This window comes from Phocoena sinus, chromosome 11 (genome assembly GCF_008692025.1).
Source record: "Phocoena sinus isolate mPhoSin1 chromosome 11, mPhoSin1.pri, whole genome shotgun sequence".
Lineage (NCBI taxonomy): Eukaryota > Metazoa > Chordata > Mammalia > Artiodactyla > Phocoenidae > Phocoena > Phocoena sinus.
The window spans coordinates 65290017-65316102 of NC_045773.1; the positions used below are offsets into that span (position 1 = coordinate 65290017).

Consider the following 26086-nt stretch of genomic DNA (forward strand, 5'->3'; position numbering starts at 1 on the left):
GCTCCCCAGGGCAGCTGCTGTGTCTCGTACAGCACAGCGTCTCTGGGACCCCCTTAGCACTTGACCCAAGGTGGGTGCCTGGTCCGTGGAGGGTGCTCCTTGAAAGTTGCTGGCTGAACAGATGGCTTTCCAACCAGTGGCTGGAAGCAGCGTATAAACAGCTTTGGCTGACGAAGATGATTCAGGTTGTAGAGGTTTGTGGAAGATGAGCTTGGAAAACTCTGAGATCTCTGTTGTGCTACGCCTTGAACGACATGCAGAGAAGCTTGGATTTTTCTATTCCGGACACTTACTGGGGAGAGAATTGAACATGACACAACTGAGTCTTCGTTGGCTCAGAGCCATGCGATGAGCTGAAAGCAGAATAGCCTTTTTCCTCTCTATTTTTTATTTTAAAAAAGGTCACAGCTACAGAAAAGTTGACAGAATAGTGCAATGAACTTTCATATTTCCTTTACTGAGGTTCACCAATCGCTAACAGTGTTACGTTTGCTTAACATTATGTCATAGATCATCCACATTCCATATTTGTTCTCTGGTTTCGTTGTCATCGGGTTTCGGTTAACGTTTCTTATGGGAGCCCGCGGAGGTGATGAGTGCTTCCTGTTACTTCACATAAGGAGGCATGATGATGCCAGTTGCCCCTGTAAAGGTGATGCTGACTTTAGTCACCTGGTAGGTTGGTGTCTCTGAAGGCTACTTTTGTTTTAAGGCAGAGAACTTTGGAAGGAACTTTTCAATGACTTTTGGGAATAACTGACAGCCATGTTGGAAAAGAGACAGTTTCTCTGTCAGTTGCACCTGCTATTGAGAAACATCTTGGTGTAGTCAGAAAACCCCTGAGAGCCCGGAAACTGGCACTGGGAACCCAGCTCTACAGCCATCTCTCCCCATGACTGTAGACAAGTTATGTCATCTCTCTGGGCTGGGCGATTGTACATATAAGCAAATCGTCACTCAGAGAAAGGAAGCAGTTTGCCCAAGGCCACTCAGCTAGTGAGTGGCAGAGCTGGGGTTCAGACTCAGCTCTAGCTGGGACAAAGCCCTGCCCTTGCCCTCACCCCAGTCCGCCTTGTCTGGGGTGGCGGTCACTGTTAGGGTGGCACCAGGCACTAGTGCTCAGAAGCAAAAGAACACCAGCACCTGGAGGATGTGGGGAAAGAGGGAAGAGGAGGTGCCTGTCCCACCTGGGCTCCTCTCCGCACGTGGCAGGCGGCTCCGTAGGAAGGTCAGCGGGCTGTCGGGCACTCCTCCGCCACCCTAGGAATAAAGGCTTTCACACAGGTGTGACAGACGTGAGCTGCTGGTGCCAGTCCAGCCCCGCCTGTCCAGGGAGGGAGGTGTGGGCCTCAGGTCACTGGCCTTGGCCCATGTTCGGGTTGCTGCCCAGGATCCCCACATTGGCCCGTGAATCCCCAGGATGGTCCAGAGGGATGGGGGAAGGCAGTGCCTCAGCCTGCCTGGGTGCCTGGGTGCCGGGATGGGGGCAGGAAGTACTGATGGGGGAAAGGTGCGCAGAGCCTTGCCAAGCAGGTCACTGTGGGTGGGGAGACACCACGTACTTACTCTGGTCGCCTCAGGATAGGGGCGGAGGTTCTGGAGCAGGCAGCCAGGGTGCAGGGCCGGGCAGCAGCTCCAGAGTTCCCTAGGACGGCCCCTGCCGGCCCCCCGGCTTGTCACCTTCCTGGTGAGCACCTCTCCCCAGGCAAGTAGCACCTGCGTGCTCGGTGAGTAGCGTCTGTCCTCACACTTTCATGGTGTCCTTCCCCAGAGCAGTTGTTTTGAGGAAAACAGTGGCTCCAGCTGAATCCGGACACGGTTTGTCAAGGCCATGTTTTCCTGTTGCTGTTAGAGCTGAGAGTCCAGGAGAGTCAGCCTCCCCGAGTTCCAGCTGCTTCTCTCTACATTGTGCATCCCCACAGGCCTCCAGAGGGAAGAGACTGAATTCAGGACCTGGGCCAAAGCAGCCCAACAAAGAGCAGGCTGTGCTGTGTGGGCCCTGCGGGGAGTTCTGGGAAGTCCTTCTGCCCCTGGTTCATGGCCTCCTTGGGCCCTGCCTTTTGGAGGGACCTCCAGGGCTCCGGCAGCCTGGCAGGCAGGGGCCGAGGGGCCCCTGGAGAGTGAAGCCCGGAGGGAAAGCGGTGTGAACAGATCCCCCACCTCCGCTGGTTGTAACGCTCAAAGCAGAGGTGCTTTACATGATTCTTTTGAGGGAGCCCCTTCTATCCTCCTGCCGGGTGAGGCTGGAACCCTTACTGGGAACCTGACATGACCGAACGTGTGAGGCCTTCCGCTCCCTGAATGAATTCCCCAAGTGTCATTACTAAATCACTCAATCTTGGCGTTTCTCCGTCTCATCCCACACACCGCTCCTCCTGGCTCCTGAGTCCTAAGGAGTGAGATTGCAGGTTTTTGACCAGTTTTTTTCCTCAGAGCTCTTGCAAGCTGTCATGCAGGCGTAAAATCCGGAAGCTACTGTCAGAATATTATGAGAATTGGAAGGTGAGGGCATGGGCCAACATTCTGACTCTCCAAGATGCTTCAATGTTTAAAAAGTCTGTTCTGGGCTCCCTGAGATTTGATAACTCTTGCTTTTGTCCCTTCACCCCCTCACCTCTGGTTCTCCCTTTCCTCTTTGGAAGACTTCATGCTTTCCAAATATTTGTTAACTAGGCCCTTATCTGGGACTTTAGAAAGCAAGCAGACAGGTGTGCACTCGAAACGGAAAGGGAGAACAGAAAGCAAGTACTGAAAATGCCTTTGAATCCACCACTGGCTGAGCTTCGCTTTGCTTTGCTTCGCTTCCTGCTGTCAGTACTCATCCTTAGTTCCTGAGCTGATTTCTCTCAAGCGAGGCCCAGAGCTTGTGTTAGGGAGAAAGCAAGGCATTTTTGAAGGAGACTCCTGGCTTTTCTACTCAGCTTCATTACAGAAGACATTGATACTTGTTTTAAAAACAACTACAATTGTGTAAAGACTATTGATCTCCCCACCATCACACTCCTCCTTCTCATTCTAAACCCTCCACGGTTGTTTATGTTGTTGGGCAGGCGTCTGTCAGCTCTGTGTTGCAGTCCCATAAAATGGGCGTGAGGCAGACATGCAGTTCGACTACTCGCTGTTTCCTCCCAGCTGTGTGTTCCGGCCGTCCTGCTGTGGCACCACATCTGTGCCACCTGCAGGGTCGGCAGAGGATCCCATAACATGCATGTGCCAGAATGTTGTGTCTTGAGGTGGACTCCCTCAGCTTTCCTGCTTCATCTTTGTACTCTCTAAAATAACGATATCTCATATTTGTATCATGCTTTTAAAACTTTTTTTTGTTTTATTTTGCTTACTAAACACAGCACATATTCATTATAGAAAAACCAGATAAGCAATAAGAGAAGAAATCAAAATTACCCGTAAGGGATAACTATCATTAACATTTTGGCATATAACTTGTATAATACAAATGTTTTTCATATTTAATGTCTCCTCTGAGTTTGGCTGCTTCCATTCGGAAGGCATGTGGATATTAGTTCCATCTTACAGATGGGACAGCTGAGCCACAGAGAGGTTAGAAGGTTGCCCAGAGGTACACAGCATAGTAAAGACAGAGCTGGAAGTATACTTGTCATGTAGTCCAGCACCAGTGCTCTCTCCACTGTGTCCCACTGCCTTCTCACCTCCAGATAGAGAGAAGTCATGCCGGGGTCTGGATTTCAGCAGGACCTGGGCAGTTGCTATCATTTGTTGAATTGCCTTATCCGAAGGTTAATAAACTCCTAGAGGAAAGTGTCTCATGACACTTTGGCCCCTCACTGATTTCGGAGAAAAGAGAGAAGGAAAATGTGCTCCTGAGATTTAAAGTGTTGCCCTTGCAGCACTTGGCTTCATCACCTTGATTACTGGGGGTTTCAGGAGCTGCACACGGAGAGAGCATGATAAACCAAGGAGGAGGAGGGGTCGAGAAACCTTCCAATGGCACAGCTGCAGTAAGGAGAGGCTTTGCTTCGTCTGGAGAAGGTGGCTTTGGGGAGGAGGAAGGTGCAGGCTGAGACTTGGTGACCAGAGGTCAGACAGGGCAGGACCAGGAATGGAAATTAGTTTGACGGAGGGCCCACTCACCAGGATACGGGAGACTGTAGCATTAGAGGGCTTCAGGAATGGAAGTAAGAAGCAAGACCCTGGAGTGGTTGAGAGCTCCCACCCTGAAGGCAGGCCAACTCCTGGCCTGCATCCTGGCTTTCCCAGCCTTTTCGGGTCTCCGCCACCCAGCTCTGCTGTGTCTCTCTCCACCCCCATCTCCTGGGCCTAAGAGCCTGCATTCCCCCTACCTAGAACACCCTACCCCTCAGCCTGTGTAAACAAAAGTCATCTGCCCATTCCTTGACTTTATTTTCTTCTCTGAACCCTTAAGTGTTTTCTCTAATGAGCATATTTTACTATTAAGATCATTTCTAGATAACCCAGCTCTCCTTGGCCTTGACCCTTCCCTGAGGCCTCCAGCAAGAGACCATTTCCTTCCTAAGGACTCAGCTGCCCTCCTCCCCTTCCCTTGTTTGTGTGCAGCCTTCCCCAAGGTGGTGTAGGTACTGGTTTTATCTTCCTCCTGGACTGGAGTGTAAACACTTTAAAGGCTCCTGAGGATTTGTTAACTACCTCCTTACTCCTGCCCTGAGAGGAGCTGAGGCCTGTGAATGGCCTGGGCCTCCTTCCATTGGGTTGTGCTCTCTAGGTCTACCCTGTGCGAGGATTTTAGAGTCACAGTGTGTTGACACGCCCAACACTTCTTCCTAATGGGGACAATGGAGCCAAGAAGAATGAACCATCTCCCCCAAGGTCACCTGGCAGATTAGCAAAAGAGCTGCCCGGACCACAGCAGGCCCCCTCAGCCAGCTGCTTCTGGACTCTGTGTTTTCCCCTCCACCCATTTCTACCAATTGGTCGTAATCCTGATAAGCTCCTCTTTTGACTGGAATGGTCTGGAGAGCAGGCTCAAATACCCCGTGAAAACTGAAGCCTGAGGACAAATGATATCCACGGGGCTACTTCAGGCTGGGCTGGGAACAAAAAGCTTTTTTCCAGCTGTAAGAAGTTATCCATTTATTCAGCAAGATTTGTGGGACAATTACTGCCTGCCAGTCACTTCTCTCTAACATTTGAGGATCAGTGTGATTGTAACAGATGAAAATCTCTGGCTCGTAGAGTTATATTCTTTTGGGGAGAGACAAGCAGTTAACAAATGAGTAAAAAAGTACACACACATATGTATAGCTACATACATACATGTATGTGTGTGTGTGTACATAAATATTTGTGTATATGCGCATTCTCTCTCTCTCTCTCGTCTCTCTCTGTCTCTCTCTCTCGTTTCTCTCTGTCTCTCTCGCTCTCTCTCTCTCTCTCTCTCTCTCTCTCTCCAGATGGTGGTAAGAGCTACAGAGAAAATTGAAGGAGGGAAGAGAAATAGAAGTACCCAAGGGTGGGCTGGGGTGATTTCAAATCAGGTGGTCAGGTTGACTGTCACATTTGAGCAAAGCCCTGAGAGGTGAGGCAGCAAGCCATGGTGAAAGAACATTTTCAGCTGGAGGGGACAGCTGCAAAAGCCCTGAGGCAGGCTATGCCTGTTGCTTTCAGGACCAGAAAGGAGGCCGTGTGCCTGGTGCCTAGTATCCTGGGAGGGAGGTAGCAGTCAGGGGCACCAGTTCTGGAAGACCTCCAAGCCAGTGTAAAGATGGGCAGGAAGCGCCTGAAGGGATGTGATCAGAGGAGGAACAGAATCTGACTTAAAGGGATCGGTCTGACTGTTGTGTGGAGAGTAGTGGGGTGAAGCCAGAAGCAGAGAAGCCAGTTAGGAGGCTGTTGCGATAATCCAGGCAAGAGATGATGTTGACTTGGACCAGGATCCTAGCAGTGGAGGTGATTAGATCCTGGGTGTTTATTAAAAGCAGAGGCAACCAGGTTTGCTGACTCTTACATTTTGGCCTGATCATCTAGAAGGTTGGAGTTGCCACTTACTGAGATAAGACTTTAGGGGAAATGTCAAGGGCTTGGTTTTGGATGTGTTAGGCTTGTGACATCAGTGGGCATCCATGTGGAGATCTCAGAGAAGCTGGGAATGGAGAAATAAATAGGGGAGTCATGAGCATATTGAAGGTGTTGAGAGCCATGAGCCAGCATAGGATCATGCAGGGAGGGAACGTAGATGGAGAATGAAAGAGACCTTTAGAGATTGGGAAGAAAATTGCTGACTGGCACCAGCAAAAGAGATTGATAAGGAGCAGCCATTGAGGTCAGAGGAAAACCTGGGAACCAAGTGAAGAAAAGACATAAAGGAGAAAGGATTCAGCAATGTATCCCATGCTTTGGTGAGTCAAGTAACATGACTATAATACATGTTCAGTACAGAAAGTTTTAAAAGTAGAACAACATAAAAATAATAAATCACCTACCACCCTGTTTGTACAAGGAAACTTCACTCTTTCTCTAGCCTTTTTTTTTGGCTGTGTTGGGTCTTCGTTGCTATGTGTGGGCTTTTCTCTAGTTGCGGCAAGCAGGGGCTGCTCTTCGTTGCGGTGTGCGGGCTTCTTATTGTGGTGGCTTCTCTTGTTGCAGAGTACGGGCTCTAGGCACGTGGGCTTCAGTAGTTGTGGCACGTGGGCTCAGTAGTTGTGGCTCGCGGGCTCTAGAGCACAGGCTCAGTAGTTGTGGCGCACGGGCTTAGTTGCTCCATGGCGTGTGGGATCTTCCCAGACCAGGGAGGGCTTGAACCCACGTCCCCTGCATTGGCAGGCGACTCTTAACCACTGCACTACCAGGGAAGTCCCTCTCTAGTCATTTTTATGGGAACCATGCTGTCTCTGTAGTTTTGTATTCTGCTATTTTTCACTTAACAAGTTATTAAATATTCTATGGAAATATGATTTTAATGGCTGGACAATACTCCATTTTCTGGGGGTGCCCTAATTCATTATCCATTCGTTTATTATTGGGCATTGAGTCATTTCTGGTATTTTTTCATTATTAAGAATATTTTTTTGTTGTTATAAAAATTGGTTTCATTATTGTAAATGACATTGCATCGAACAGCCTGGTACAGTTTCCTGTGAGAGGAATTACAAGGTCAAAGGACATGATCACTTTTAGGTGAAGCTTAAATTTGGGAGTCACAGTTTCTCCTGGACAGAACTTAGCTGTAGGGCTCTTCTGTGTCTCCTCTCCCCTCAGGGGCGTTCAGAAGTCACTCTGCCCTGCTGATGCCCATTTCTGCCTTCCTCCCCTCCAATTAGAGTTGGGCCGATCCGAGTTCTGTTCCCCCTCACTAGGCCTGGCCGCCCCTCGGTGCGCTGCCCCTCACCTTGCCACCAGCCTCTGTCCCCTCACCCAGTTTGTTCATATGGCAGCAGGAGTTAGAGCTCCCCTCAGGCTCACCAGAGTGTTAGGATGAAATAGTCCAGTGTAGGTGCTCAACACACTAAGCGAGGTCACGTACATGAAGGTGCCTTGTGAACTTTAAAGGGCTGGCCCATGTCCAAGTCTCAGTTCTGTGTAAAAAGAAAGGGGTATGAGTAGCGGTGTCCAGTGCACGCCCCATAACCACACACCCCCACACAGCAGGGCCACTGAGGCACAGGCTGGTGTGCTGGCGGCGAGAGCTGGGTGTCAGAAGTTTGGGGGGCTTGGATGGAGTTGTTGGGCCGAGGAATGTGGGGGCTGTTTGTGTTAGTTGGCCTCCTGCCAAGCAGTGCCAGGTGCCACATTTGCTCCCCAGACGTGTGTGTGTCGCAGCCAGGAATCCCTAAGACCAGAACAGTGCTGGGAGGCTGGAGCCCAGGCCAGTCAGAGCAGGAAGGGATCTTGGAGTATCTAATCCTGCCCTGACGCTCTTCTCAGTGAGGACGCCAGTGAGGTGACAGGAGACGCACTGAAATCTGTGTAAGGGCCCCATGCCTTGGCTGCTCAGCCCGGATCCTCCCGGGAATGGAACGGGCGGCTGCTTCCTGCACCCAGCCCAGCCTTCCAGGGCTCTGGGAGGTGGCCTTCTCGCTCCCACCAACACCCCACCTGGGTTTGCTGTCACCGTGGCCTCTCGGAATCCAGCTGAAATCATCTCCAGTTCGTTTCTGAATGCTGCTCTCACCCTGCCCATCCTCTTCATAGCCCTCCTAGGCTCTCCGCTGCCCTTCGGATAAACAGCCACATCCTTCACTTGCCCTTCGAGGCCTCAGGTGATCTCCAGCCTCAGCCAGACCGGCCGCCCCATGCTCTCGGCACGCCAGCCGCGCGGCCCTTCTTTCTACCCCTCAGAGGTTCTGTGCCATCCTCCTCCCTTCTTGGGGTCTCTGTCCCCCCACCTGCCTGCCTCTTAGTCAGGGACCACGTCCTCGGGACCCCCTCCCCGACCAGCCACACTAGGCTCGTGTGGCGGTGTTGGTCTTTCGGCACCCTGGGCATCGTTCACAGTTAGGTGTTTGTGTTGGGCATATGATGGTGAGTGCTTAACAAATATTTGTTAACTGAGTGAATGAAAACTGCTGGCAGCAGCCGGCAGCAGAGGAAGAGCGGAGGGCACTGGCGGCATCAGCAGCTGTAGCTCCTGAGGTCCTCAGATGAGAAGGTTCTGGAAAGGCCCCCAGCTGTGGCCCTCTGCCCGTTGGCACCCCTGCCCTTACCTCCAAAGACTTCTCTGAGCAGGGAGGGTCCTCAGCTCTCAGGCTGCCAAGAGGAGGCCTGGCTCGCCTCTGGGCAGGCCCTTCTTTCACCTCCTCAGTATCTTTCAGTGTATTATTCAGTTTTCTTTCTTCAAAACACTTAAACGTTATCTCTCTCTCTTCCCCCCATCATGAAAGCATCCCATGCTCATTGTAAAGAATTTGAAGAACACGGAAAAATATAGTTAAGAAAATAAGAATCACCCCTCAGAGGGAAGCCCCATTAACAATTTGGGTCATGTCTTTCCGGCTTTGTTCCTGTGCATTATGTGCATGTTTTGACATCGCTGTGGTTCTGTTGTCTGTGAAGACAAGACTTTTAGTATCTCCTCAGTCCTCCGCTGCTGACGGTCCGTGGCAGCTCGGCGCATTGACCTGCATGGGGGTGAGTGGCTGGAAGCCGGCCGCCCGTCAGGCCCCTCGCTGGTCCCAGCTGAGGAGCCCTCCTGCCCACTATGATCTCTTCTCTGGGCACGTTCTCAGGTACGATAAAAGGAGGCCGGCTTCTCCTTTTATTGTAGCTTAGCTCCACTCCACAGGGCTGACAGGCTGGCTCTTGTTGGAACTGGAAGAATTCTAGAATGGGGGGTGAGGGGAGGGCCTGGCAGACTTTCCTCTGGTTCCCATACTCTCTGCACAAAACCAGCTCCCAGGGCTTCCCTGGTGGCGCAGTGGTTGAGAGCCCGCCTGCCAATGCAGGGGACGCGGGTTCGTGCCCCGGTCCGGGAGGATCCCGCATGCCGCAGAGCGGCTGGGCCCGTGAGCCATGGCCACTGAGCCTGCACATCCGGAGCCTGTGCTCCGCAACGAGAGAGGCCACAACAGTGAGAGCCCCGCGTACCGCAAAAAACAAAACAAAACAAAACAAAACCCAGCTCCCAGGCTACTCCTGGGGTGTTGGCCTCAGGGGACCTGCTGGGGTGAATCCATTCCAAGGCCACACAGGCCTCTCACGTGCCCTGAGGGGAGTAGGGTGACCGAGATTGACAAATGGGAGCAGAGAGCACCGTGGAGCTGCTGGTCTGGAAACCCAGGGCACTAGGTCAGTACTGGGTTAATGACTGATAGGGAAGCTTGGGAGTGGGTTGGCCAGGCCCCACTCCCATGGCCTCTCTGATCCTGGGCACTCTTCTGCCCTGTAACCAGAGGCTGCTGCTCCTCACCCCCCTGCAGTGAGGGAAGGAGGAAATGCAGCTACTAGGTCTCCCAAGGGGCTGGGGAAGGGGCAGAGGTGGAGAAGGGTCCGGGCCCATCTCTCTGAAAGAAGCGCAAACCCAGAGCAGGGCGCCCTGTCAGCTCTCCCTTCTCACCGTTGATTGTAAGGCAGGGAATTGGGAAATTCTGGGTTTAGGTCCCTGGAATAGACCTGGAATATCACTTGCTCCATGTCATCCCCTAAGGCAAGCCAGGAGTGATGACAGTAGCAGTAGCCACAGCCCCATTTGTTAGGTGTTTACACCCAGCACTGTTAAGCATTTGTGGTGTGGTTATCTCATCCGCATGATGGCCCACTCAGGTTAGGTGGTAGTAGGCCAGCTTTAGGGCTGAGAAACTGAAGGGTTAGTGTCTCCCCCAAGTCACAGAGAGGGAGGGGCAGAGCCGGGGTTTGAACCCAGGCCTGACACAGAAGCCTGTGAAATGAACTTCTGCGGGGTACTCACTGCATCTCAAGGGCAGTAATAGGTGAAAACTCATATAGTGGCAACTGTTACAACTGGACACAGTGTGGCTCAGGTTAATGTTTTTAGTCTGTTTATTCACTCAAAGAGTGTACGTTGAGCACCCATTAAATGCCTGGCACCGTGCAAGGTGCCGGGGGCCTACCTCTGCAAGATAGATAGAGGGCATTGTGTGGGAAACTGGTAACATGGTGAGAACAGACCAGCTAACAGACGTTGCAGTTTGATGTGGTAACAGCAGATCTGGAGAGCCTGAGTCAGGGTTGCAGTGGGAAGGAACAGAATAGGACTAGTCAAGGGGAGCTTCCTAAAGGAGGAGGTGCAGGCAGGTCTGGAAGGAAAGTAGGCCTTAGCTAGTGGCGGGGATGGCATTCCAGGCTGAGGCTGGTGCGAGCCTCTGTGTTCAGAGAGTGATGCTGCAGTGAGGCGAGTGGGAAGAGCTGGGGAGGGAGCCGGGGACCAGAGCTTATGGCTGTCTTTAGCACACAGCAGTCATTTTCTGGCAGGGAGTATTCAGAAGGGCTTTAACCAGGGTGTTCTTGACAGAAGCAGTTCTTGGCCTCTAGACAAAGGATTCAGGGATGAGGGCTCCAGACTGAGACTAAGAGCAGCTTCCAGATCCAACAGAGCAAGGACTTACCAGCTTCTGGTCCAGTCTTGCCCAGAACCACATGCAAGGCACAGCATAGTGATTAAGACTTGAGCCAACCTGCCTGGACTCAAGTCCTGCTCCTCCAGTTACTGTGTGGCCTTGACTCAATTACTTTCCCTCTCTGTGCCACAGTTTCCTCATCAGTTAAATGGAGATAATAATAGCACCCGACTCTTAGGGCTATTGTGAGGATTAGATGTGTCAGTATACACACAGTTTGGTGTATTATAAACCCTTGGAGAATTGGAAGCTGGTACCATTGTGATGGAGGTGGTGGACCCGAGGCTTGGAGCTGTGACCCACCTTAGGCTCTGGTGCAGGGAGAGGCCTGACAGGATGCATCACAGCTGAATGGGGCCTGACACAGAGTAACCCCACTCAGAGCATACAGCCTGCTGCTGGGTGTCAGGGAAGCTCTGTTTCCCAAGGTTAACTGGACTTGGTGGAAGGATTAGGGCCCCAGGTGGCTTGGTCGCTCGAGCCCCAGACCAGGCCTCTCTGGAGCTCTGGGTCATTTGGGTTAAGCTCCTAACTACCTCTGCCCGTGAAATCTACCTGCCCAGTGGGAAATGGATAGAGTCATGCCCCTTGCCCAACTTTAGCTCCTAGAAGGGGAAAGAGGGTGGGATGCTTGCTTGGCAGGCTTTTGTGAGTGTGTATACACACAACACATGTGTGTGAATGCCAGAATCAGAGTAGCCCAGGTATTTGTTTTTGTAAGAATTTCTTTTGGTAGCGACTCCATTTTCTGTGCAAGGGCCGCAGAGCAGCACCCCTCTCGTTCTGGCTACAGGACCCTTGTCCTGAGGACAGCACCAGCCTCTTAAGTGGGGCAAAGCTGTGACACAGTCAGAGGGTTTCTGGCACTGGCACAGTGCTGGGGGGTGGCAATAGCAAAAACCAAGGTTTCTCAGCCACATAAAGGTTAAACCTAGTGCCAGGTGCTATTTTTAGTGCCAGGACTGAAGGAAGGAAGAAGGGAACAGGGTGCACTGCAGGGAGAGTGGAGGCTGTGGTGGCAGCTACCTGTGAAAACCCAGCCTGTGGGCCGCCCAGGTGAGGTGGGGGAGGGCCTGGGGAATAAAGCGGCTCCTGTCTGGGCAAGCTGAGACCAGCGCTGGGGGCAGGCGCTGGGGAGATGGGCAGACCTCAGCTGTAGATGTAGCACCCAGGGCTGTGTGAAAATGGATGGCTTCCGGCAAATTGCAGGGATGGGCCCCAGCATGGGGTTGCATCCAAATAAGCAACAGCCCAAGGGATGTGTGTGGGTTTTAGAGCCACCAGACTGCAGCTTCCCTCCCCCTGCAGCTGCTGTCCTTAAGAGGTCATAAACAGAAGGGACAGCTCTGGGCTGGGAAGGAACATCCACCTGGAATCCAGAGACCCTGGCCCCAAATCCAAAGCTCTAGCCAGAGCCCAGAATCCCATCTGATTTCAAGAGGCCACCGCTTGCACCCCAGAAACTGAGAAGAGTTCCTCTGGTCATGGTGAAAGAACGTTCTACCAGCTGATATGTGGAAGGGAAGCTGAGGCTCACGAGCGTCAGGTGTGTAAGGTGGCCCCGTGCACACAGCTCCTCAGAGGCCGGGCTGGGCTTGGGCCCTGCGGTGTTTGCACCCCGTGGTGCTCTGCTGCATCCTCTAGTGTGTTCTCTGAGAGACGCCTGTCAGGCCAGGCGGGCCTGGGCTTTTTGTCACTTTCCTCATCTGCCCAGGGGAGACCACGGGGCTGGCCTTGTGGGGACTTGTGAGGATTGGGCCGAGCCTGCCATGCAGTAGGAACTCAGTCAGCTCCTGCCCCTCCCTCCAGGATTCAGTCCCAACAGTGACCTCTGTCCCATCTCCCAGGGTCACTCAGAGCGTCAGAGGATATGAGGGAATGTGTGAGAAAATATTTTGTCGAGTATCTGTACAGGGAAGTGTTGTTTTTCCTCCTCTGTTTCCACCTGCCTGGTGTGCCTGCAATCCTCACACCCCTCTCTCCCTGGCTCTCATCACCACAGCCTGTGTGATTTCCCCGTGTCCACTGACACCCAGGCTACACGGATCCCCAAGCAGTTTGTTCTAATCAGCCTCATCCGCTTACTCCTGTGGTCAGTGCCACCACTGTGCTTCTGGCTCCCGGGTGTCCCATGATCTGGCCCCTCTGTCACTGTGCTGCTCATCCTCGTGACGCTGCTCCTCAGAAGCCTCCTGTAGCCCCTTCAGCCACAGGCCTGGTTGAGGGTCTCTCACCACTCACCTGCCCCTGCCTCCTCCACTTCCAGGCTTTTCAATTCTGTGGAGCATGAAGAATCAGCATCTGTGGTCCTTGTTATTTAGATAATCGCCAATTTTTGTAGAGCATTTTATTCGAGCCACGACGGTCACTCACTGTTCTTGGTGATCACCGAGGTCCTTTACAGTGCTGTCACCAACCCCCTCCCCCCAGTCCCACTCTCCTCTTATATCCTGCTGCTATTTCAGTTAGGATTGTGTTCAACTGCACGAAACCGAAATCTGGCAAACAGCGCCTTGTGAAATAGGCATTTATGTTTCCACCTAGGGACTTCCCTGATGGTCCAGTGGTTAAGACTCTGCGCTCCCAATGCAGGGATCCCAGTTTCGATTCCCGGTCAGGGAACTAGATCCCACATCCATGCTGCAACTAAAGATCCCGCATGCCACAACTAAGACCTGGCACAGCCAAATAAATAAATTAAAAAAAAAAATTTTTTTTTCCACCTAATAAGTAGTCTGGAGACAGGCATTCTAGGGTTAGTTCAGCAGCTCCGTGATGCTGTGGTGACCCGGCTCCTTACTCCTTTCTGCCCCACCCTCTTGACCTCTGTTTCCAGAAGACCTTCTAGTAGATTTCTTTTTTCTTTTTTTTTAAGTCTTTATTGAATTTGTTGCAATACTGCTTCTGTTTTATGTTTTAGGGGGGTTCTTTTTGGCCGCAAGGCATCTTAGCTCCCCGACCGGGGATCCAACCTGCACCCCCTGCATTGGAAGGCGAAGTCTTAACCACTGGACCACCAGGGAAATCCCTAGATTTCTGTTTATATATTGTTGGTCAGAATCATCACATGAACACTGTAGCTGCCAGAGAGTTTGGGAAATTGAGTGTGTAGCTAGGCACGTGGCTGATCCAGAGAAAATGGGGACTCAGTGAGAAAGAAGGGGAATTGGAATCGGGTAGCAGCTGGCAGTGACTGCCCCAGGTGGCGGCTCCTCGTTCCTCGTCAGAACCATGTGGCGGGAACTGCACCTCTGAGCATTTCCCTTGCTCTGGGTCTGGTGATTCCCAGGTTTAATGCTCAGGGATGATCAGGGATTGATACTTGAGAAACCGCTTTATGCTAACCAGACTCACATCCCTGCAAATGGGGGCAGTTCATGCATCGTGAATGAGTAAAGCAGCCTAGGAGTGACAGCTGGAAGCAGTGAAGACACTGCCAGTGGAGAGCGCAATTCCAGGTAAAGGGGCCGCCACTGCCTAGCCCCTGGGTGGGCGGTGGGCAGGGGCATGCAGGCCAGGTTTGCCCGATTTTCAAGAGAAGCCAGGGAAGTCCCTTGGTGGTCCAGTGGTTAGGACTCCACACTTTCACTGCGGAGGGTGTGGGTTCAGTCCCTGGTCGGGGAACTAGGATCCCACAAGCTGTGCAGTGCGGTCCCCCCACGCCATCCCCCCAAAAAGTAGCCAGAAAGCCAGATTTTTTAAAGCTTTTTTAAAAAACTCTATTTTGAAAAAGTCTAGGGTTACAGAAATATTGTAAAGATTACCAAACTTACCAAAACTAAGAAATGAATGCTGGTACAATGCTATTAACTAAACTAAGCAGATTTTACTTGGAACTTCCCAGTTTTTCCACCACCGTCCTCTTTCTGTTCCAGGATCCAGTCCACCACCCTACGTTGCATTTGGTTGTAATGTCTCCGTCTGTGAGACTTTCTCAGTCTGAAAACTAGAATTTTACATGACTTCTCCCAAGTTTTCCCATTCTGCTGCAATAATTTGGAAATTATACACTCTATTTACAGTGTCTTAGTGGTTACCTTTGACATTTTTCTGTGTACATTTGACTGAACTGTAAAGTTCATCAACATCTCCAGTTGTCTCCTGAAAAATAAAAGGACTTGAGCAGTTTAACGTTGATCATGCCCTCTCATCTTTCACATTATTGTTTGTAAGTTTTGCTTTTTTATTTTATTCCAATTTAAATTATTTTTAGAACAGGTAACATGCCTATAGTTCAGGATTTAAAAGGTACAGTACTAATACAACATTGTAAATCAACTATACCCCAATAAAAATTTTTTTAAAATAAAATAAAAATAACAGGTACAGTGAAAAATCTCTGTCCCATCAGTGACCCAGACACTCAATTCCCTCCCCAGAGGCAACCAGCGTTCCCAGTTCTTAAGTAGCCTTCCAGCGCTATCTTACACATACACAGTCAAATCCAGCTTCATTGTATCTTCTTTGCGCAAAGTATAGCTCTTCACTTCATTCTGCAAATTGCTTTCTTCCCTTATTAATATATCTTAGAGATACTCCCAAATCAGTCCATAAACATCATCATTCTTGTTTATGGCTGTCCCCTGTTAATGGACATCTAGCTTGTTCCCCACATATCCTGGTCAAGTAATACTGTAATGAGTAACCTTGTGCTAATACTTTATGTCACTGTACTTCAGTGGAAGGATAGCTGTAAGATACAACCTAGAAGTGGTATCTCTGGATCAAAGGGAATGTGTCCTGTAATTTAGATAGATGTAGCCAAATTACCCTCTTTAGAGGTTGTGCTAATTTACCTTTCCACAGGGACATGTGAGATGATGTTTCCCCACGTGCTTAGCCACAGAGTGTTAGCATCTGTTTGGGTTTTTTTTTTTTTTAAATAAATTATTTATTTATTTTTGGCTGTGTTGGGTCTTTGTTGCTGCGTGTGGGCTTTCTCTAGTTGCGGTGACCGGGGGCTACTATTCCTTGCGGTGCGCAGGCTGCTCATTGTCATGGCTTCTCTTGTTGCGGAGCATGGGCTCTAGGTGCACAGACTTCAGTAGTTGTGGAACGCAGGCTTCAGTAGTTGTGGCTTACGGGCTCTAGAGCTCAGGCTCAGTAGTTGTGGCACACGGGCTTAGTTGCTCCGCGGCATGTGGGATCTTCCCGGGCCAGGGCTCGAACCCGTGTCCCTTGCATTGGCAGGCAGATTCTTAACCACTGCGCCACCAGGGAAACCCCATGAGTGTTAGCATCTGTTTTAATCTGATTGTAAAAAGTATATTTCAGTGTTGTTTTAATTTGCATTTCTCTTTTATGAATGATGTTGAACATTTTTTCATATGTTTAAGAACTAAGTGTATATACCTTTTCTGTGTATATTTTTTGTATCCTGGGCCCGTTTTTCTATTGGATTGCTGGTCTTTTACTTAATAGTTTGTAGGAACTATTTTAGGGCAATTAGCCCTTTGACGAGTTGCAAATACTTTTCCCAGTCTATTATCTGGGGTTTTTTTTTTTTTTCTCTTATGATGGTTTTTTCACCTTGTAGTAAGTTTGTATTTTTATGAAATCAAATTTATTAATTTTTTTACCCATTAAGCTTTATGGGCTTAGTATCCACCTTAGCTCTTCTCCCACTTAGCTTTTCAACCCTTTTTATAATTCATGTTTTTTTGTTTTAACTTTAAAACCTTTGATTTATTTGGACCTTGTCTTGGTATAAGATGTAAGGTAGGGATCCAGATGGTTATTCACTTGTCCCAATACTATTTATTGAAGAATCCATCTTTTCTTTTTGGTTTAGAGTGCCATTTTTATAACATTAAAGTCCCATATGCATTTGTATCTGTTTATGGACTTTGTGTATTCTCTTTCAATGATTATCTATTCATGTGCCAGTACCACACTATTTTAATTACCATAGCCCTACTATATAATTCTTTTTATTTCTCTTCAGCTAATTCCTTATCATGTTTGCCAGAGTACCTCCACTCAGCCTCTTTGCTTTCTTCAAGTCCCATCTTTTACTCTCAGTAGACCACCATTCCTCCTACTTAAGTTAACTAACAAGAGTGAAGTCATTCCCTATGAGCTTTAGCACACCGCCACCCCCCCCCCATACACACTGTTGCGATACTTTGTATTTTCCTCATCCTGTGCCCTTGAATTATTCCTCTTCCATCAGTCATCCTGCCCCAGCTTCCCCCTTGAATCTTCAGACTGTCTTTCTCTGAAGACCTCTCCTCTAGCTAGCCACTGCTTACTTGAGCCTCCTCTATTCCAAAAAAACTTTTCCTGGCTTTGCTACTTTTTCAAGCTACATCCTCTTGTACATTCCTTTCCGTGACATATTCATTAAAAAATTAGTCTCTATTCATTGTCCCAGCTTACTAGCTGCCACTTATTCTTCAGAGCTCAGGTTTCCATCCCAACCACTTGGTTGAAATTTGTATAACAAGGTCAAAGATGACCTCACAGTCACCAGATTCATTGGCCATGTGTCAGTTTATCACCCTTGAACTCGGCAGCATTTGAGATGGTTGGCCGCCCACTCCCCCCAAAAAACAGCCCTTCCCTTGTCTCTGAGACACCCGGCTGTCCCAAGTCTCTCCTGTCTCTGGCCACTGCCTCACTGTCTGCTCTGGTGCCTCTTCCTCTGTCCTCCCTTGACGTGTCACTTTCCTTTGGTGAAATGAATTCCTTCTTGCTCCTGTCACGTCAGTGAAGATTCCCCCCCTCCCCCCGACAAATCTCCAGATCCCCAACTCCCCAGCTCTTAGACCCTAGCACTGAATTTCCAAACTGCCTTTAGGAGACCAATTAATAGGTCATTGTGTCAATCCAAACAAGGGAAAATGAAGGCCTTATGGAAAGGAATGATTAAGAGGGAACGATTTACCATCTGCTGGAGGTTGCTTTGCTGTGGCACAGTGGTTCTCAAGCTTAGCTGCGCGTTACAGTCACCAGGGGAATTAAAAATAAAAATCCTGATGCCCAGGACTTCCCTGGTGGTCCAGTGGTTAGGAATCCTCCTTCCAATTCAGGGGACACGGGTTCGATCCCTGGTCGGGGAACTAAGATCCCACATGCTGCAGAGCAACTAAGCCTGCACACTCTAGAGCCCACGTGCCGCAACTACTGAGCCTGCGTGCCACAACTAGAAAGAAGCCCGCACGCCACAACAAAAGATCCCATGTGCCACAACTAAGTCCCGATGCAGCAAAATAAATAAATAAATATTAATTAAAAAAAATCCTGATGCCCAAGCTGCTTCCCAAACCAATCAAATGAGAATCCCTGAGGATGAGCCCAGGCATCCATATATTTAAAAACTCCCCAGTGGAGATCGTTGCCTGCAGCGAGGAAGGCACTGCCCTGGAAGGGAAGGCTGATGCCACCCCTGAGAGCCAGGAGCCCCAGGCCAAAGGGGCAGAGGCTAGCGCTGCCTCCAAGGGAGGAGACACAGAAGAGGCAGGGCCCCAGGCCGCAGAGCCATCCACTCCCTCGGGGCCGGAGAGTGGCCCTACACCAGCGAGCAAACAGAATGAGTAGCTGGGTGGGGGCAGGTGGGTGATCTCTAAGCTGCAAAAACTGTGCTGTCCTTGTGAGGTCACTGCCTGGACCTGGTGCCCTGGCTGCCTTCCTGTGCCCAGAAGGGAAGGGGCTGTTGCCCCCTAGCCACGTTCCCTCTCCTCCTCTCCCTCCTGTGGATTCTCCCATCATCCATCTGGTCTTCCTCTTAAGGCCAGTCGAAGATGGTCCCTTGCAGTTTCCCAGGTTAGGTTAGTGATGTGAAATGCTCCTGCCCCTGTCCGTGCCTCCTTCCCTGTCCCCACCCGTACAGAAGGCAATTGCTGGTTTTCTTCCCCAATTCTTCTCCAGGTAGGTTTTGTTTACTCCCCAAATCCCTGAGCCAGAAGTGGGGGTGCCTGCACTCCCACACCCTGAGTGTCCACCTTCCCCTGCTGCGTTTGTAGTCTCTTGTGCTGTGCCTAGGGGCACCTGGGCTGGGGAGGACACTGCCCCTGTCTAGGTTTTTATAAATGTCCTACTCAAGTTCAAACCTCCAAAAAAGAAAAAAAAAACAAAAACTCCCCAGTGATTCCAGTATAGCCAAGTGTGCAGGCCTAGAGGAGGAAGAGAGAGGGTGTGGAGTGTCAAATGATTCCCACCTTCTGGCTTTGATAGGTGGGTAGTTGGGCATTTGGATCACTAAAGTAGAGATTACCAGAGGAAGAGAAGGGCGGGCTTAGGGCCAGTTGGTGGCTCCTGTTTGGATAGGTTGAGTTTGAGCTGCCTGTGGAACATCCAAGATAAGGTCCCACAGATGCTTGAATTTTCCTAAAGCAGGTCTTTTCTGCTGTTAATCTTCCAGGCCTGCAGCACCACAGGACTGGGTCTAGTTACACACACTCCCTACGCCAGGGCATTTGAAGTGCTCACGCCTGCATAAAACCCACCTTCCCAGCCCGCCCTTCAAATCCTCTCTCCTACAGCACCCCATGCCTCAGCCAACAGGGTCCCTCACCCTCCTCACTGTGCTGCCTCAGTGTCTTCTCTCAGGCCGTATTCTTGAGAGGTGTTCCCTGCCGGGCGGACTCTCTCCCACAGCACCCGTAGCCTTACCCTCTCTGACTTCGGCATCTGTGGACAGTATTTTACTTGCTGAGGGTTGGAACTGCCCCCTCCTGGGTGATGTAGACATGGGGGTCACCACCCAGTAACCCAGATTCCAGGACAGAGTGCATCGCCCCTTGCCTGACGGCTCTGCATTGAGCGTCTGGTTGCAGGTCTGCTGTCAGCTGTGAGCCTAGCGTGGCAGAGGCTCGTGCCTTTTTCCCACACCCAAACACAGGAAGGGTAGGTTCAACTCCCTTGAAGAAAGGTGGCTTAGGAGAGCGATGATTCTTGGGCCTGGGTGCTGGTGGAACAGGATGGGGGTTGGAGGTCTGATGCATATCAGGATCTCCAAGAGGACTGGAAAATTTGATAAAGCCCCTCAAGTCATTCTCATGTGGCTCCTGTAGGTTCAGGAGGCTCAAAGAGCAGGATGTGGGGAAAGGTGGCACAGGGGTGTATCACCCCGTCTGGCTAACGGAAGCTGCTCTGAACCCCACAAACCTGCCACAAGAGCCAGGTGGGCAAAGGGTGGAGGGGCAGTGACCTGTGATGGCAGGATTAGAGGTTCGCACTGCAGGGATGAGTTGCTCCTGCTCTGCGGGGGCAGGAGCGGCAGAACTGCCCCTCCAGTCCCCCCAGATGGCGGCCCTCGATCCTGCCCCACTCCATCACCCTCTCGTCCTCTACCCTGCCTCCCCAACCTCTCCCTGTCTTCTCCTTTGCCCAGGCTGACAGGAACTGCCCTGTAGAGGTCCATCTGTGTTCAGACCCAGAAGATGCCAGAGCTATGACCGGGCCTGCAGGTGTGGTGCCGAGGGGAAATCAGCCATGGAGCAGCCACCGGAGGAAGCCCCTGAGGTCCGGGAAGAGGAGGAGAAAAAGGAAGTGGCAAGGGCAGAAGGAGCCCCAGAACTCAATGGGGGACCAGGGCACTCACTTCCTTCCAGCAGCTATACAGGTAAGGGGGAGCAGGCAGGGGACATGGGGCAGAGGGGGCACAGATGGGGTTTGGGGGACAGGGAGCCTGGCCCTCTGCTAACAGCATCATCGTGGGGTGCAGGGCAGCAGGGTGGTTAAGGACTGGAGCCAGACAGCCAGGGTCACACCCCTGCTCTGTTGCTCATCAACTGCAGGATCTTGGGCAAGTTGCACCCCTTCTTCCTGTAAAACAGACAGGGATTATAGGGGACGTGCACACAGGCTTTTGTGAGAATGGAATGAGTTAGCCTGTGTAATGCACGTTGTCATCATTATTACTCCACCTCTCCTAGCACAAGGGATCTGGGACAAATGTGCATCAGCAACATGCCAGAAAGATCATCTGTACCTGTGACTGTTAGGATCAGTCAGAACACACAACTCAACCTGGTACTGATTACACGTCATCAAGGTGCACTGTAATTAGGCAGATGCTAAGCACTTAGTGACAATGACTGGAATTAGTAATACTTTGGTGTAGCCAGACAGATTTTAGCTTCTCTTGTCTAACTTGTTGGTTCCCCTTTATCTACTGCCAGCAGCAGTGTAGACGTTTTCCTCTGGTACTTTGTACTGTGGTGTCCTCATCTTCATCGTCATCATCATCATGCTATGTCCACCTTCAAGGGCACCCAGACGCTGCACCCCACCCCCCAGCCCCTGGCTCTCCCTGCTGCTGCCGCCGCCCCTTCCCTGCTCCCTCCACCCGAGTCCCAGCACATTCAGCTGGTCGTTGCTCCCTTCCCTCAGAGGGTACTCAGCGTCATTAGAGGATGTGCTGCTGGGAGGGGCATCCTGATTTTGCTGCTGGCTTCAGCTGAAGGGAATCCTGACCACAAGTGGTGATTCAGAGCAGACGAGCAGGCCTGCCCCACAAAGATGCGCTCTGGCTCCCTGTGTCTGCATGGGGAGAAGGAGGCAGGTGGTGTCAGGAGTTAAGTCAGGGTGGGGGCTCTTGGGGTGGGACAGGCTCCTGCTTGAGCCTGCACCTAAGAGAGGCCTGAATCCTTGGGCCTTGCTTGCTGCTATGAACCTACAAAGCAAAGTCCCGGGATTTTGCAGAGGTTCTTCCTCTTCGGGGCACACGGTGGGGTAGGGTGAGGGGAGAGCCATCATCCAGTGCCTCTGATCCCACCAGACACCCTGGAACAACGAAAGTAGGCCCAGTGTGATTTCAGGGCTTGAGAGAAGGTATCCCCTATCCCCCAGGGTAACCTGCTCCCTGTTGGTTGGCTGATGGCTTTGCAGACCCAACCTTTCTCAGGAGAGAGGAATGAATGGCTGACCTGCACACAGGACCTGCACACACTGTCCTGAACTTGAGACAAGCGGGGAGGGTTAGGAGGCAGAGAGGAGACAGTGGGAGCTAAGAATGTGCAAGAGTTGTCACTGAGGACACCAAGGGAGAGTGGAAGAGGAAGAGAGGGCCCTGGGGTTGGTGGCCTCACTGCCTACCCTAGCCCACACTGCCCCCATGGCTGGCCCAGGCACGTAGAAGTACCTGCAGTGTGGTGTCCTGTCCTGGGTTTCCTACACACGCTGTGGGGACCACATCCCCAAATGATAGGCTGTTTGCATGCAGACCAGAACGTGCTAGCTTGTGTGAAGCGGGCGAGGCGGGCATGGTGATGGTGTCTCGGGGAGCTGTACTGGTGGGGTTTAGAGCACGTGGGGAGACGTCTGGGGCAGAATTTACCCAGCCAGTCTCACAGTGCTTTGTATGATGTTGTGTTTAATAGATTCCGTTTATCAATAAATGGATGAATTGGCGGTAGAAAGACTTACTTGTTCAGTAATTGAAATGGAGGGGGCTGTTTAACCTAATCATTAGGTGAAAGCCATAGTATATAAAATTCTACAAAGCAAGCCCCCCACCAGAAAAACAGAAGCAGGTAATTCACGGTAGGACAAATACAAATGGCCAGAAAACATGAAACATTTTTCAGTCTACTCAATAGTCAGGGAAGGAATCTTCAGATGAGATGTCGTTTAGCCTCTCAGATTGGCAGCGAGGCCTTGGTTGGCCAGAGGGTGAGGACGTGGCCCTCCAGTAGTCCCTGAGGGTGGAAGGGGCAGCTGGGCAGTGCAGGCCATTACTACTTAGCGTGCATTCCTTTGGCCCTGCAGTTCCTCTTTTAGGAATGTATCCAGTGTAAATACTCGCTCAGCGTGCACAGAGATTTCCACACTTATCTATAGAAGCACTGCTCATAATAGCAGAAAATTAGAAAGTGTCCATGTGTGGGGAATTGGTTATATAAACTGTGGTAGAGCCATACGGTGGAGTGCTCTGCAGTCATTAGGTCTGTGTATACTGACAGGGAAGTAAGTTCCTGACAACTTGGGGATCCCATTGTTTAAAAATCCTTATAGGGCTTCCCTGGTGGCGCAGTGATTGAGAGTCTGCCTGCTAATGCAGGGGACACGGGTTTGAGCCCTGGTCTGGGAGGATCCCACATGCCACGGAGCAGCTGGGCCTGTGAGCCACAACTATTGAGCCTGCGCATCTGGAGCCTATGCTCCGCAACAAGAGAGGCCGCGATAGTGAGAGGCCCGCGCACTGCGATGAAGAGTGGCCCCCGCTCACCGCAACTAGAGAAAGCCCTTGCACAGAAACGAAGACCCAACACAGCAAAAATTAATTAATTAATTAATAAACTCCTACCCCCAACATCTTCTTAAAAAAAAAAATCCTTATATATCTTAGAAGGCACTGGAAGAGGACACTCAAATAGCTAGTGGGGCTACTCTGAGGAGTAGGATTGTGGGTGGAGGGGATCTGTCAGATGCTACCTGTGTGCCCTTATGTGTTTTTCTCACCAAGCCTGCAGTATTCTCATAACTTAAAAAGCAAATGCATTACTTTCTTTAAAAGGGTAAAATTAGTTGTTGTTGTTTTCTTAAAAAAAAAAAAAAAAAAGCCAGCAGGTGAGGGGCCCTGGAGATAGAGCTTCTTGTGTTGGGGATCACACAACCCAGGGCTAGAATCCCATATCTGCCCCTGTGGGCTGTGGTCCTTGCCAGTGCCCTTACCTCTCCAATCTCAGGCTCTTTGCCTTTTAAGGCTGCATCCTGGGACTTCCCTGGTGGTCTAGTCTTTAGGATTCCAGGCTTTCACTGGGGTGGCCCAGGTGCGATCCCTGGTCGGGGAAGATCCCGCAAGCTGCGTGGTGAAGCCCCAAAAAGAAGCTGCATCCTGCCCATCTCAGGGGCCGGCTGGGTGAGGAGTCAGTGGCGGCATATGACACGCCACAGGCGCTAGTCAGCACGTGCTGGCTCCCTGCCCCACCCCGTGGGTCTATGACTTTGGCCTCTGGAGTCCCCTCAGGCACCCATTAGGATGAGGCACAGTCTCAAGCCCTGAAACAGCAGGAAGGCTGCACAGTTTGCTTTCCTTCTGACCCTCCAGAGGTTCTGCGCTGACCCAGTGCATCTCTGTACCAAGCTCAGCACCTGCCAAGCCCCTCCCCCAACCCAGGAGGCGGGCAGGACAGGCCTCATCGTTAGCGCTCAGCAAAGAGGAAGCTCACGTGCCCGGGTCCCCCGGCTGGGCAGGGGCAGCTGAGCCAGCGTTCACCTCCCACTCCCACCCTCTTCCTCTCTTGCTTCAGTGATGAAGGTCCCAGTCACACCCAAGAAAGAAGTCAGGGGTCTCAGCACAGGGCTGAGGAAGATAAAGTGTCCTTCCTCTTGGCCTTGGTGCCTCCTCTCAGTCAGCAAGTGCTTGGTGGGTGTCCAGCAGGGGTCGGCCATCCAGTGAAGGGCAAGGCTGAGTGCCTGCCCTGAGGAGCCCACAGTCCAGGCCAACAGAAGTAAGGAGGCAGCTTGGTAACCCAGCCCCAGAGTCCTACAGAATTGGCCCTGACTTCAGAAGCTGTCTGCCTTTGGGGCTGTGCCAGCAAAGTAAATAGACAGGGCTGTTCCCTCTGGGCCACCCTCACAGCTATGACAACCTATCTCCAGTGATGGAGACTAGATATACAGGAGAACTCTCGACTACACTAATGACGTGAATAAGGTCAATAGCGTCTGTTTGCTGAACCTGTAATCAGAGATGGTGCAACTGATACTTCCCTCTCTGCGTGACAGGGGTAGTGCTTATGCTGAGTCCAAACATTTGAATAATGGCATAGTGTTATCCTTGGCAGTGACGCGTCTCATCGTTTATCATAATCACGATCTGTTGATCAGTAGTAATGAACACACGTACACACATATATGGAAAGTCACAGAATGCAGTGGGTAAGAGCTCAGCCCCAGGGGTTGGATGGTTCTGGGTGATAGTTCTCACGCTGCCACTGTGTTAGTCAGGGTTCTCTAGAGAAACAGAAACGAGGAGGTGCGTGTGTGTGTGTGTGTGTGTGTGTGTGTGTGTGTGTGTGCAGAGAGAGAGGTTTATTTTAAGGAATTGGCTCATGCAATTGTGAGGGTTGGCAACTCGAAATTCTGCAGGCAGGCCAACAGGCTGGAGACCTGGGGTTGTTGATAATGTAGCTCAAGTCTGAGGCAGCCTGGAGGCAGAATTCCTTCTTCCTTGGGGAGGCCTTGGTCCTATTTTCTTCAGGCCTTCAACTGACTGGCTGGGGCCTGCTCACATTGTGGAGACTCATGATTTAAATGTCAATCACACCTAAAAAATCCCTTCACAGTAACAGGTAGACTAGTGTTTGACCAAAAGCTGGATTCCATGGGTACTTGGCCTGGCCAAGCTGACATAAAATTAGCCATCAGAGCCACTGTCAGCGTGTCAGTTAGCCTTCTGAGCCTGTTTCCTCACCTATGAAACAGGCGTTAAGAAGACCTGCCTGGGCTTCCTTGGTGGCGCAGTGGTTGAGAGTCTGCCTGCCGATGCAGGGGACGCGGGTTCGTGCCCCGGTCCGGGAAGATCCCACATGCCGCAGAGCGGCTGGGCCCGTGAGCCATGGCCGCTGAGCCTGCGCGTCCGGAGCCTGTGCTCCGCAATGGGAGAGGCCGCAACAGTGAGAGGCCCGCGTACCGCAAAAAAAAAAGAAGACCTGCCTGAAGGGTTGTTTTGTGGGTCACGTGAGGCTAATGGTGTAAAGTGTCCAGTAGAGGGCCTGGAACACAGTAGGCATGCACTAAAAAAGAGGTGTTATTGCTTCAAACACACAGCCCTTGCAGGGACTCACATTTAGGGTCAAATCCCAGTCCCACCATGTATTGGACAGGTAATCTCCGACTGATTCCATAACTTCCCAAGCCTCAGTTTCCTCACCTTTAAATGGTGGCAGTTACTGTCTTCCAAGATGATTTGAAATGATACTAATGAGCATAAAGACACTACCACGTTCGGCACTTAGTAGGGGCCTGATAAACGCTGGTTCTTTCCCCTTCCCTCCCAGGACTGGTAGAGGCAGGCCCTCAGGAGGGGTTTGGGAGGCCAGGCAGGCAGGGTGTGGCTGGGGCAGAAATTCAGAGGTGGGGCTCAGGGCCCAGATGATGGCCATCAGGTG

At 51.2% G+C, this 26086-nt stretch overlaps 1 protein-coding gene across 2 annotated transcripts in view; it reads left to right on the forward strand.

Moving 5' to 3' along the window:
- Window positions 1–26086, forward strand: part of PPARD (peroxisome proliferator activated receptor delta) — a 77131-nt gene that overhangs the window by 42073 nt on the left and 8972 nt on the right. For both annotated transcript variants that reach the window (XM_032648604.1, XM_032648605.1), the window contains one exon: window positions 20362–20592. In XM_032648604.1, the coding sequence (XP_032504495.1) occupies window positions 20463–20592 (130 nt within the window). In that variant the 5' untranslated portion in view covers window positions 20362–20462. The remainder of the gene's footprint in view (window positions 1–20361; window positions 20593–26086) is intronic.